We start from the raw sequence: 14,576 nt of genomic DNA on the forward strand, positions 1-14,576 counted from the left end.
GCCATCTATCCATCCATCCATCCAGGTTAGAAAGATGTGGAGCAAGGTGTTAAATAATGGTTATCTCTGGGTTAGACCAAGGAAATCTTTTATTATTGCTAATCCTGATTTTTAAAAATTTTTCTAGGTGGGGTATGGTGGCTCACACCTGTAATCCTAGCACTCTGGGAGGCCAAGGCAAGAGGATTGCTTGAACTAAGGAGTTCTAGACCAACCTGAGCAAAAGCAAGACGTTGTCGCTACCAAAAACAGAAAAATTATCCGGGTGTCATGGCATGCACCTGCAGTTCCAGCTACTCAGGAGGCTAAGGCAGGAGGATCGCTTGAGCCCAAGAGTCTGAGGTTGCAGTGAGCTACGATGACACCACTGCACTCTACCTGGAGCTAAAGAGCAAGAGGTCTCTCTCAAAAAAACAAAAACAAACAAAAAAATTTCTAAGTGAATACCTATTTTGTAATACAAGGACAGATTTTTTTTATAATAAAAAAACTTCAAAAAAGCATAAACCTCTAAGTTAAATAACTCTACTTCCAATATCCCAACTGAGGTGAGCAAACTGAATATACAAAGAATATATCTCCCATGCTCCATGAAGCTGACTTTTTCTATTGTGTTCACCACTATGGCTGTAGTACCTAGAACAGTGCCTGACATATAGCAGATACTCAATAGCTGTTAAATGGGAAAGTGTCATCCATCTGCCATAAATCATAAAGAAATGCTGCCAGATGGATGGAGTATAGCTAAAGCAGGCCATTAAGAGCTGATTCACAGCTTCCCTTCCTAAGAAGGCAACTTAAAAAAAAACTTCATTTTGCTTGATGCTAGTATTATAGATATGAAATTGATTTTTGTACACTGACCTTATATTCAGCAACTTTGCTAAATTCACATATCAATTCTAATAATTTATCCTAATTTTTTTTTATTTTCTAAGTATGTCTCATGTTATTATCTGCAAATAAAGATAGCTTTATTTTTTTCCTTTCCAATAGTCTTTCTAATACTTTTTATTTATTTTTGTCTTACTGTACTGGCTAGGACTTCCTCCAACACAGGCTGAACGGAACTCGCCTTGTTCTATTTCATTTCATTTCTTTTTTCCTTCCTTTTCTTTTCTCCTTCCTTCCTTCCTTGCTTCCTTCTTCCATCCTTCCTTCTCTCTCTCTCTTTAAGAGATGCGTTATTGCTACTCTCTCTCTCTCTCTCTCTTTCTTAAGAGATGAGTTACTGCTATGTTGCCCAGGCTGGACTTGAACTCCCAGGCTCAAGCAATCCTCCTACCTCAGCATTCTTGACCTGCTTGGTGGTTATACAGTTGCTTACTCTGTGAGGAGACCTTTTATCTACTTCCATATGTATTTTTCACAATAAAAGTTTTTTTTTCAAAGAAAAAGAAAGCAGCAGGGAAAGTAAACATTAAAGTGCCTGACAAAATTCTCCAGTTTGGAAGGGTGTATTAGTTTCCTATTGCCTCTATAAGAAATTACCACGAATTTAATGGCTTAAAACAATACAATTTATTATCTTACAGAACTGTAAGTTCTGGAGGTCAGAAGTCCTAACATCAAGGTGTTGGCAGGGCTGTGTTCTCTTCGGAGGCTTTCTGGCGGAATCTGTTACCTTGCCTTTTCCAATGTCTACAGTCCCTCAATTCCTTGACTTGTTGCCCCTTTCTCCATCTTTAAGCCCAGCAGTGTAGTATCTCCAAATTTCCTTCCTTCCCTCCTTGCCTTCTTCCCTTTCTTTCTTTCTCTCTCTGACCCCTGGTTCTGTCATATATCTCCTTTTTCTGACTCTGACATTCCTGCCTCTTTAAAAGGACCCTCGTGATTACACTGAGCCTACCAGATAATCCTGGATAACCTCCGCATCTCAAGATCCTTAACTTAATAACATTTGCAAAAGTCCTTTTGCCATGTCAGATAACATACATAACAGGTTTTGGGAATTAAGACATGGACATCTTATTCTGCCTACCACAAAGGGTGAGGACAGATCATAAGGCAGACGCAGACCACCACTTGGAACTTTTTTCACTGCTATAAATCAGTACCACTCACAATGGTTCAGCAGTTCACAGAAAGGCCTAAAGTAAATTGCCATACTAAATGGAAAGTGACCAGAAGGTGGAATTTCTTCTTCACATGGTAGGTCACAGCTCCAAGAAGATCAGACATTGCAATATAATTTATGCAAAATACAGAATGGACAAAATGGAAAACTAGACATGTGAAACTAGCTCTGTTACAGTAGCTCCACTGTATACAGAACAGAAAATGCGGAAAATAAATTCATTTACTAACACTGGATACCACCTGGTCCCCTCCCGACTCCCTTCAGGCTGGTGACTTGGTAATACAGGCTGAGCGTCCCTTATCTGAAATGCTTGGGACCAGAGTATACAGATTTTAGATTTTTTCAGATTTGGGAATATTTGCATTTATACTTACCAGCTGAGCATCCCTAACTGAAATCTGAAATCTGAAGTGCTACAATAGCATTTCCTTTGAGCGTCATCTTGACACTCAAAAAGCTTTGGATTTTGAAGCAATTCAGATTTCAGATTTTGAATTAGGGATATCCAATCTGTACAAATTTATGTTACCTAGCTTTAGACTTGAGAAGGGGATTCCAGCTAACATTTGTAGACAAAGAAAATATCCAATGAGAATCTACCTAATCTATTTGAAGCAAATATCTTTCTTTTTTCAAAGAAATGAAAATGGCCAGAAATAAACTGTAGAAACCAAAGTTGGGGCCTAAGAAAAGAATCTGCAAAATAAAGAGGAGAATACAGCACACAGAGAAAGAAATCAAATTTTTGGGAAAAAAAATGACAGATGAAAAAGAAAGTGGTATCTGCTATATTTTTTCAATTAAATTTTTAAAATCATGGGCTCTGTGAAGTATGCTAAATGATGAATTATAAAGTAAAGACAGATAAAAAGCATCTGGCTAAAAGGCAAGCAAAAATATAAAGGTTATAGTATGTAATGTAAGGGAACAAATAATACAATAGCAGACTTAAAAGCTGAATTGAGGGTGGTAGTAAAGGGTAGAATCAACACTATAAAAATCTGAATCAATTACACAGAAGACAAACTTGAGAAGCCTTCCTAGAAGGCAGAGGCAAAGCAAAAAGAGATTAAATTGATGACAGAAAAAGAGATGTGGAGGACAAAGGATGGAGATCGAATATGTTAGGAGAACAGAAATTACTGAAGAAAAGAATAGAACAAACAATATTAGCAATCAAAGACATATCAGATGAAAACATTTCTGGTCCAAAGATACAATGGTATGTTAATGCCAAATCAGTGCTCTTAAAGCAATGTCATCACTGGGATAAGACCGGCTCAGCAAAATTGCAAGAAGTCCTCATTGCTTACAGGTGCAACTTAACTTATGCTGCCACATACATCTTTATGTATGCCACAGACTGTCTGCCAAACTAGGAGAATATTTGCCTTATGTGCCTGGATCTCCTAGGTTGTTGTGGGCAATACATACTCAGTAAATATCTATAGAATAAGCATTCAGGGCTGCACCAAACATGTGACTAATCTTGGCCAGTAATGAACTTACTCATGCTGCTGCCACTGACCAGTCCTTGAGGTATTTTACATTTCTTAGCAATGAACACTAGCAAGTTGGAGAAAATGTCTATCTTTTTCAGATTTCTAAAAGGTCAAGAGTTCCTAAAGATTCCCTTTGACACATTCATACTAACCTTCTAGGCTGGCCATAGAGATGACCCATGAGTTTATCTTCATTCTTCCCTCTTCTCTCGAGCCTCATTCTCCTCTTTTATAAATGAAAGTCCTCATACTTATATGGCAGGCTTATTAAGAGAACGTAATGAAATACTATTCAGAAGTACCTAGCCCAGGGACTGATACATGACAGATATTCAATAGATGTTATTTTTCCCTGCCATGGATGGAGAATAATAAAACAGAGTAAAGCGGAAAGGAACTGGCTTTATATGAGGAAGCCAGGGAAAATCTCTCTACCAAGGTGACATTTAAGAAAGAGTGAGAGAGCCACACAGCCAGCCCAGTACAGAGCATTATAGGTGAAGACAAGAGCAACTGCAAAGACCCTTAGGCATGAGTGCTTGGTTTGCTTGAGGAGAAGCTAAGATGTCAATGTGACTAGAGCATATTGGGTATGAGGAGAGCAGTAAGAGCTGAGGTCAGAGAGCTGGGAGGCATTGCAGGCTGTTGTTAAAACTTTGGTTACTTTAAGTGAGAGGAGCAGCCATCAGAAGGTTTTCAACAGAGAACTGACATGATGGTACTGATATTTTTAAAAGATCATTCTAGTTGCTGTGCTGAAAACAGACTGGGAATAGGAGGAGGGAGGAACCAGAGAAATCAGTTAGAAGGCATTTCAATGAACTGAACTAGGGTGTAGTGGTAAGACAGAGTTGTATGTGCATGTGTCTTGAAGGTAAAGAAGATATGAATCACTGATGGATTAGATACAGAGGTGTGAGAAAAAGAGCCAAGAATAACCCCAAGAATTTTGACATAAGCAACCCAAAAATCAAAGCTGCCATTAGATGGGGAAGAGTGAAGAAAAAGCAGGTTGGGAGGTGGGAGAGGTGGTGGGATTCAGGAGTTTGGATTTGGTGATGTTATGTTTGACACATGTAGTTCGCAGTCCTTCATGTGCAGACCTACCTTCTTCTCAATGAGCTGCAACTGCCTCCTGGGCAGCCTGTGAATCACTACCACAGTGAGCATTGGACTTCTGGCTCTGAGTTCTTCTTGAGCCAGACCATATACTTGATATCTGACACCAAAACTCAGAGAGCTGATGAAGATGGGGCCTGGGAAGCCTGAAGCTGGTTAGGACTCCTCTAATCAGCACTTGTCCTGCACTAAAACATAGCTTCAACAGCCAACTTCCCAAAGCACCCTCTGGAATCAAGACCATCTTGTGATCACAAAAGAAGTACTAAGATCCTTTGGCTCAAACCATGGTCATACAGTTTCTCTTCTAACTCAGTATCTTCCACAAAGTGTAAACAATTCGTTAGTTGTGCTCAGCCTCACATACTACATTATTCTCCCCTTCTGAGACTAGAAGTTTCACTCCAAGTTTTTGTTGGAAAGGTATAAAATAAGTATTCTTTTTGGGAAAGAGAAGTTCTCTCATTCCCAAGATCCAGTAGTCATTAAATGCATTCATAGAGTATGAGTTTTTGATAAGTCAATGTCTAGAACCTTTATCTACTTACAGAAATTTCACCAAAGGGAATATATGCTCAACTCCTGCTGTAAGGAATTGATTCACTGTTTATAACAGTGAAAAAAAAATGGGAATATTCTCTTGGTTCAATAAAGCAAAGGTTGGTTAAAGAAATCTAGGTACATAAAAGAATACTACGCAATCATCAAAAATGATTCCATATAAGAATACATTAAACTATTATGCCAACAAAAAGCAGAATACAAATAGTATATATGACCTCCAGTTTTACTGAAAATAAAAGTGTGTGTATGTATACTAGAAGTTAAATATGATTATACATAACCAGCAAAATAACAGTGATGTTACCTCTGGGTAGAGAGATTATGGACAAATTCTTCTTTTTACTTGTCTGTGTTTTCCAAATTATCTATAATGAACAAATACTCTTTTATACTAAGAACAAATTCTTAAAATTTTATATTCAATACAAAACTGCTCATACTTACGGTTCATGTTTAGAGTCCAGTTTTTACTGACTTTTTTTTTTTTTTAAAAACATCTACCTATGTCACTAGTATGTACTTCATCTAGGTCAAAAGACTGCCTCCTGAGAAGACATCTGTGGACTGCTACCCAAAGGCCTCTCCCCCAGGGGATGTAATGCCAACGACTCTGCACAGAAGTCAGTCACAGTGTACCCCTGCCTCAGCACAGGAGACTCTGCTCCCGAGGTCTGCAGCTGCTACTTCCCCAGCCCAGTAACAGCTACATGGGAAATGTGAAGCAGACCGGATTGCCCTACTCTCCACCTGGCTGAAGACCCAACTGTTAAGCAGAGACTAAGAGCTCCACAGTCCTCACCAGAGCAACAGGGAATGGGCTTTGTTTTCTATAAACAGACAGACAAGAAAAAGTTCAGGTTAAAACACAGTCCTCAGAGGAAGGAAAATAGAAACCAGGCAGCGGGGAATGCTTCATATTCCTAAAAGCTTTTTTTGTAAGTTAACACATGGTGTCTGCTTCTCTCTAGTCACCTATTTATCACTCTCCTCCTCAGAGAAGGGAAAAAGCCCTGGCTGTTTTCCTAGTGCAGAGTTTTGTGGCTGGGGGGAAGGAGGGAGGGAGGAGGAAGGAGGGTGCTTTAAGCATGATGCAAACCATTTGGAGCTGAGTGAGAGCACTGCCAACACAAGCTGCACTATTTAAACAAGTGAGGAAATGATCGTATATACAACATGCCAGCGAGCACACACACACACACACACCAAAGGAAGTCAAGAGGGCTTTTTTTTCAGGACACAGTGCTGGATGTCAGCGGCTAAAAGGTCGATATTTTCCCTTAACACCCTTCTCAATGACTTAATCGTGTTCCGTTTGCACAGAAAACTTCCCAAGAATAAAAAAAGCCTGAAGAATTAAGAGGAGGGGTGAATGGGGAGGGATGTTTGGCCTGGGGCTGACCTTATCCGAGGTTTTCTCCACGTAGCAGGGGTCCTGAGGGGCAGCCAGCAAGGGGACAAAGCCTGAGAGAAGCCGATCCTCTTCCAGGATAAGAAGGGTGAGGTCATCGTCCGGGTCCTTGTACAGTGGCACCTCAGACTGATTCACTGCAGTCAGTATGTTACAGAAATCAGCCAGCGTCGACCACACATCCACAGCAACCCTGTGAGAAATAAGGTAAGAAAAGAAGAGTGGCTCTAAAGAGGGACCAGTAAAAGTATTCTTGGCACTTGTGAGCAGGGAGGCACTTGCAGCAAATGTTGTTTAGGCTGGTATCCTCCAGGAAATCATACCCAAAACGCTAGAATACAAAATTGTGCCCATGGCAGCAATTTGGGGTGTGTGTGTTTGTGTGTGCGTCTATGCAAAGCTCAAATTGATTACAGGAAGTTTTTAATCCTCACCAGAGAGGAAAAAGAATTTAGAGAATCAGTTGCCTAATGCAGGTTCTGTCACCTTTCCAGACAGTGTGCCTGAGACACTTATTTAAACACTGTAGACAACCATTGCCTGAGGTCACTCCCAGAATTTCCCCACTACTGTCCAGCCAAATATATGCCACACAGACAGCAAATGAGCACCAGCCTCTCCTCCTTCAGCCACAGCCGGTCCAGTCACAGTGCAGAAAGAGTCATGAGTGTTTCCCCCTTCAATACTTTAGAAATCCCTTCCCTATATATAAGCAGGAAAACAAACAATCAAACACAGATCCAACAAAAACCTCATTTCTTGCCTGCCAAGATCCTTCCAGGAAGGTAAAGCCTCTTATGCATTTCATCAGTACTATCTTGGCCATGCCACACCCTCTTCTTTCTCTCACTTGTAGAAGGCCAGGTACAGTGTGACAAACGATTCTGGTTTGTCTGGGACTGTCCCAGTTTTAGCACTGAAAGTCACACATCCACAGAAACCACCCAGTCCTGAACAAACTGGGATGGTTGGTCATTCTAATTGCATATCACTAGGTTCTGGCTGAACCTGAGAAGAAACCTTGACACTGCAAAGTTTGGCTCTCCCCATTTGAAATTCCAGGGTAGATTTATAAAAAAGGGGTTCATTTCTCTGTCATAATCACTTGTCAAAAATCTACTGTGGTTCAGATTTCTGCTTTGGTGAGTGCTAAGGATCCATAAAACTTTTTTTTTTTTTTTTTTTGCCTGCGCAGGATACCAGATATAGGGCCTGCCAAGTTTACAGACTTGGCTTTCTTCTCCAGAGGAGTGCCTAACCAGGTAGTTTGGAACAGGCAGTACCCCACGGATGCCAAGTTTTACTCCAAAAGGAATGAGATGCATAGGGGAATTACAAAGAAAACCTTCACAATTAGGTTCAAGAGGTGGGGTGGCAAGAGGCAATATGCAAATAGAGCTACAAGAATCATCCTGGAATCTCCCTTGGGAGTTACTGCACGAGTCCTCCTAGGGAGGGGCCTCAGACCTAAGCAATTTGTTTCTCCTGGCAACTAGGGACCTCTGGAAGATAGCAAAAAAGAGAGCACTCAAGGGACATGCCACTGAAGGTGACAGTGGGGGTGAAAGTGGAGTTGAGGTGTGGGAACTCCCTGACTGGCTCCAGGTGGAAGGAGGCTACACTGGTTTATTTACCGTAACCACTGCACTAGGAAAAGGCAATGAAATGAAACATCTTGTTTTCAAGAGTATCCTGGGAACCAGGCGGAACACAGCCCCATTAATCACACAACAGCACATAATCAACACACGTGTACTGCAGAAGTAACTCGCTTCACAGGCTTTACCCAGGAAAAAGAACATGTTTGGGAAGAATCACCGGAGGGATGAGAGTTTTCTAAAGCCTCTCTCTGTGCAGACACCGACAACTAGACTCATTCACAAAGCTCCATCTTTTGGCTCAGCTGGGTTTGGCTGTCAGAAATGTTTAAATATGGAAAAAAATAAACAGTTGCAACACGTTTCTGTGCAGAGATCTGCCTGAGCCCCTTTGTGATGTAATGGGAAATGCAGCATTCAGGCTACCAGCTGTAGAATAAACAGAACTTCGAGGGTTAAAAGGAACTGAACTTTCCACGACCCCATCTGCAGAGAAGAAAATAATAAGAGGAATGATGCACTGCCCCACAGCTCTGATAGTTTATCCTCTGGTCCCGGCTGCAGAGACAAGCACCGGATGTGATAGGGCTGCTCAGGGCCGCCTCCGAGGTTAGCGCTGCCCATGGGAGACGCACAGGGAGGCTCTTCCAGTTCCCCACTTCCTCCCCCAGTGCCCTGCTGGCCACTTGAGCCCACTGCCTGAGTCTGATCCCACAGCACTGGTGAGCTTTGGCCAACAGGCATTGCTGGGCTGCAGAGCAGCAATTTGGAAAATAAACAGGAAAGACGACAGTGAGAAGGAAGAAGGTGAAAAGTCTCCCAGTTGAATTCTTGGCTTGAGGGCCCTGGTTGGTGCTGTGCAGGTCAAGGCTGCTGAGGACATAGTTGGGGGTGGTGTGGGCAGCAGCATCCCCAGCCAGAGAGAAGCGGCAGAAAATTACCCACGGCTGCCACAGTGGGAGGCCTGCATCCCTCTCTTATCCTCCCACCCCTACCATCTTGGATCCAAGACGAAGAAATATGTGGTACCATGTGGTTCTCATTACCATGCTCTCCTGTCCCCTAAGGCTCAGATAAACCAAAACTGACTCCTCTCAGAGACTGCTGGCCACCACTAGGGACCCCTGCCCACATCTGCCTTCTGCCCATTACCACCCACCTTGTGCCAAAACCTTAAGAGTCACTGCAAAACTAAGGTGGATGCGAGTCTCTACCTCAGTGTTGCTTTGTAAGACAGTAGCTTGTGCCAAAAGACATAAGAAATGCCCTCAGTTCCCAACTCAGAAATATAAATAAAAGTGGTCCAAGGGCCAAGCTAGACTGCGCAGAACAAAGGGAATGTAGAAAATGCTTCAAAGAAAGGTCATTTCTGCCCTGGTCAATTCAGAGTGGTCTTATATTTGAACTCTGATTTTGAGTAGCTGCTTTCTTCTGGTATCTCAATGCGATTGCCCAAGCTCAGTTCACATTTCATATCATTAGTTATCTCCTCTCACTGGACACCACAGATATGAACACAACTACCCAGGCACCCAGGGGCCATTCAGTGACTCTCTACAGGGTTAGGAGTATGTGGAAGAGCCAGGAAACTAATATTAAAAGGAAGTGGTGCTTTGAAAAACTAGGTGAGATGCCTGAACTGAAAAGTTAAGATATTTGTAAGAGGATGAGGTAATTCCTGGAACCTGGGCAACATCACCTCAGCTTACCCCAATCAGGCCTCTGGGCTAGGAGGTCAGTTCCGTGGGTGAACACAGGGTTTCCTGTCTAAGTAGAAGGGGAAAAGCTTAGCTTTTTCCTGCTTTAGTTCCTTATTCCAACTGAGAGCACCTTTTAACCTTCACCCTACAGCAGCCCTTGGACCCTAAGGATTCAAGGTTGGCCTGGACTGAGGAGCCCAAAATCAAACAACTCCCAATCTCCTGGAAATACTTGGGAAATAATTCCCCAAAAGGTTTTTCAGATAATCCCAAACCACCTTTGATTCTAAATGGACCCTCTAGAGTGCTGTGGGCTCAGGCAAGTCCTTCTGACTTATTCTGGTACAGCTTATATTTTTAGGAAAACCCCCAGAGCCCACAAAATCCCACTAAAGGTAGGGTGCACTCTTCACCAAGCAGACACAAAGCAGCCAGAGAACATGAAACTGTGTCCAATGAGCCCGTTTATGGCTTCCAGAATGGTGGCAAGGGAGTCTCTCAGCAGCTGTGATGTGATTAGTGAGCAGGGATCAGCAGTTGCAGGGTGACCCACTGGCCCAACCCCACAGAACACACCACACACCAGGAAAGCAGACTCCTGGCTGGAGTCTGAATGCCAGATCCTAGCTTGGGACAAACCAGCAGCGACTAGTTAGAGGCATGCACTCAGAACCAAGGCTCACTTGCTTCCCTACAGACATGCATTCACTTACTCCACCAGGAAAGGAAAAAAATAAGAGTTAATTTACTTTTTATTGCCTCAGAATTCCAAGGTTTAATGTAGCTGTCAGTTTGAGTGCAGTGCAGCTGCTGGCCGATACAATGCAGCCCAGGCTAGCCCAGGTGACTGGGGAAACACATTTCACAGAAATGAACCAACACACACTCCTGGCTGGTTGTTTGGGGGGATATTGATTTGGGGAATCAGATTAACCCTTCAGGCTGGGGTTTCTGCAAATAGCAGTAGAAAAGCAGCGTCAGTCCAGGGAACTGAGAAGCCCTGCTCTCAGATGTGCCAGTGGGTTTCTGTGTTTCTAAAATTTTGGAGTTTTCTTACAGGAGATGTTACCCAACTACAACATGTTCTGAAAGATTATGGTATGAGATATGTGAGACATGTTATACACAACAATATATCTCCTTGCTAGAACTCAGAAAGAAAGGCAGATCTGCCAACTTTATAGGGAAGGGGTCAGATGAGACTGTTCTGAAAGCTCCAACTGGGGCAGGACTGAGGCAAGGAGACAGTATGGGAAGAGTGGAGTGCTAAGGCCCAACCAGGGCTCAAGTCCATCTTTTTGGCAAGTCTAAGGAGGACTAAGCACTCACATACTCCTTCATATTTTTACTGGGGGAACAGGCTGACTGGTGATTAATATCAAGTACAATGACCCCATGTTATAAGCCTGCAGGGGCCTGTGGAGGTGGCCATTTCCTGTGTAATACCAGCTTGTTTAAACACTAACATTCAAACTCCACAGCTGCAGAACAAACCCGGAAAGAGTTGAGTGAGAAGAAGCCCTGCATTGTGTTTCAGAGTTATGGAAGATCAGAGGAGTAGCACAGATGGGAAACGAGTTGGGTCTTTTGGTTCCTGGACTGAGGAGATCTGGTAATATAGCCAAGATGGCACAGAAACTAGGCACAAGGAAGCTGGAAGGAGAAAGCCCACAGACACAAAGAAAGACAAAAGGTCATAACAAGAGAAACACTCCTAAGATACACAATATCTGCTTTTTTAAACTTGTTTTCCTATAGGCCATTATATCCTAGCTCACAACTCTCCACATGGGGTTCAGTGGCCAACATAAGATCACTGTTGTCCTGAAGGACTTCTCATTCAACTGGAGAAAGCAGCAGGAGGTGAGCAGCTAATAGCAGAAATGGACCTGAATCTACAAGTCTGGCAGAGTTAAAAGAATAATATCTGGACTTAAAATGGCTTAGCAAGACCCTTAGAGAACCAAGATGTCACACCCTATTTGCACTGGGGACAGAGGATCCAGTTCTGGTACTTCAGTGCTAAGTAGTTCAACAGGCCCTGGGATGGGGTGAAGGTGGGAAGAAATCTATGTAGCTCCTCTGAAATGTAGGAACTACAAATACTGTGTTTTCTAGATACCACCATGACAAGAAGAGCCAAATGTGTCAGAGATCACTATTCTAAAGTTAAGACATGAGCAGTAAGATACCATACTCCAAGAATAAGAGATGTTTATTGGGGGACCACTAAAGAATACAAGACTCAGGCACGGACAATTCTTTCTACCTTTCTAGTTTATGCAAACAAGTCAACTTAGGCCTTTGGGAGAATACTCAACCCTAAATCAATTCTGCCCAACAGGGCAAATCAAATTCTGAAGCTTAGTCATCTTGTACTAGTATAAGAATATAAACTTCTCCATGTTCTAAGCAGTGTAGCTGGAACCCTGTGGCCAGCAACAGGTCACAGTAACCTCATTCCAGGATTTCTCAAGTACCAGAGCACCTCTACTCCCTCCCCACCGCCATCTAGGTCAGTGCCTTATTTTCATTTCAGCTCTCCCAGGATACATTCACGTGCACAGCCTCTGTCGCGTCACCATGGTGTGTTAAACCCATCAGCACTGTATGTTTGGGAAAGAGCAGCCCCTAGGGGATCTTGACATCTCCACGGCATGAGTAGAGCCCTCAGTGGCCTCCCTGGTGCGGATTCTCACGGTTCCTGCCTCTCCAAACTTTAAGCTGTAACCACTCCAACACGTCTTCTTAGTTTAGCACACATTGGACCCAAATAACCTCAGCCCAGAGCTGGAAAGTACTCTCCCTGGGGTCAGCTGCTGTACCCTGCTGGGGTCAGACTGGAGCCTTAGGCCGACACCCCTTCCTCTCACAAGGAGTCCTGTGGGAGGAGACAGAGGCTCCTGCCATGGGAGAGATCACGTGTGCTCCACACTCAGCACTTGGAGGAAGAGGAACCCCCTGGTGCCAGGCTGTAGTGCTGACGCCCCAACCCGGAGCCAGGGAGACTGGGTGGGGAGCCAGGGTAGCAAAGGGGCTTCCCACAGTCACCACCACTTCCTTCAGGGAAGTGCTGATGGACTATTACTTAGTGACCTCCCAAAATGCCCTTTTGGGAAGACGTATTAAACGTCCTTGAAGGGGTGCTGATTAGACTTGGGATTAGTTCTTATTTCAAAGCTGCCCTGTGAGGGTGAGTGAACTAGCTGTTTTTTAACTCAAGAATTTCTATCTCATCTACAGAGTCAACACATGTAGACTCCCTGAGGAAATTAGCTTACTGCATACTCCCTATATATCCCTATTTCTCCCTATGTGACAATACCTCAGAGGGCTCCCTACGAGCCTTTTCTAGCATGCTCTGTAGGCTATCAAGCCATGGAAAAGCAGCAAGTTCAAGAATTTCTAGAGTTTTATTTTATTTTTTTAACAATACGCCAATCCAACAGTGTGATAAATGCATCCGAACTACAATTAGGAAGATATATAGCATCAGAATGTGAAGGTCTGGGCAGCCTGGCGAAACGCGGGCTCTCCAGAGCCCCAGCTATGTTTCCCATTATGTAACCCTGGTCATGGGCAGACAGCCAGACTCCAAATGAAAAAGAGACTCTGGCTTGGCACTGGTTCTATTTTCCTATCCTCATTCGGGGTCAGCACAGTGTCATACAGCTGCAGAGAAAGCTCTGGGGATTAAACCTGGGAAAGCCTCCAAGACCAGGACCTGGGTTCAAGTACCAGCTGAAAGCAATAAACCAACTGCCACAGCTGGGCTAGGTTTGGATGTTCTCAAAGTCCCCTGACTCTTTCACTTACTGAGAACTAGAGATCAAGATGAGGGAAGATTTGGCTTCAGCAGAGACTGAAATGAGGTAGGTTGTCCCATTGCCCTAGCCTTGCAAAAGGTCCCGGGATGCAAGGGGTCACCAGGCTCAGGCTCATGGAAGCCTGTTGCTCTGCTCCTCTCTGTCACCTGACATTCACAACTTTCCTCATGCTTACTTGGTAAAGTGGGGAGCAGCTGTCTCTCCCTTCTCACATGAAGTTTGGTGTGGAACAGAATAGCAACTGTGCTAGCAGATGGGGCAAATAGATGGCACCTCTAAACATTGTGGCCTGTTCTAAATAGACCAAAACACTCTAGACTGGCTTTCACAGTGGCCCCAGGCAACTTTGCACACCATGCTACAATCTTCCACACCAAAAATCTCTTGGAATACAAAGCCATCCCATTACAACTCCTAACAGGTACAAACGGGAAGTCACCTTATTTCCATATATGCCGACTCCAGCACACAGACTTAAGTGCCACTGTGATGGAAGGCACAAATGGCTCCACAATCCTGCCCTTAACCCTCTCCAGTGCCAATGATGTTCTATAATCATCATCTAGGTGTTCCACATGTGCCTGTCATTGCCTAGGAAAAGTACATTTGGCTGGAAAGAAGAGGAAAATGGGCAAAGAGGACACAACCAAGGAGACTAACAAGTTTTGGAATTCTCCTAGGAGAGTGGAGGGTTCTGTGCAATTATTCTCTAACTGCACAGGAAAGAGGGCAACAAATACAAGATAGGGAGGGAATGAAGGGAGTGAGATGAAATATG

The 14,576-nt window shown here is 43.5% G+C and overlaps 1 protein-coding gene across 1 annotated transcript in view; it reads right to left on the reverse strand.

The window, feature by feature from the left end:
- SMG6 (SMG6 nonsense mediated mRNA decay factor) overlaps positions 1–14,576 on the reverse strand; it is a 228,875-nt gene that overhangs the window by 94,558 nt on the left and 119,741 nt on the right. Inside the window, exon 13 of the mRNA XM_012653041.1 lies at positions 6,665–6,866. Coding sequence (XP_012508495.1) covers positions 6,665–6,866 — 202 coding nt within the window. The remainder of the gene's footprint in view (positions 1–6,664; positions 6,867–14,576) is intronic.

Source organism: Propithecus coquereli, unplaced genomic scaffold (genome assembly GCF_000956105.1).
Source record: "Propithecus coquereli isolate 6110/MARCELLA unplaced genomic scaffold, Pcoq_1.0 Scaffold409, whole genome shotgun sequence".
In the NCBI taxonomy this organism is placed as follows: domain Eukaryota; kingdom Metazoa; phylum Chordata; class Mammalia; order Primates; family Indriidae; genus Propithecus; species Propithecus coquereli.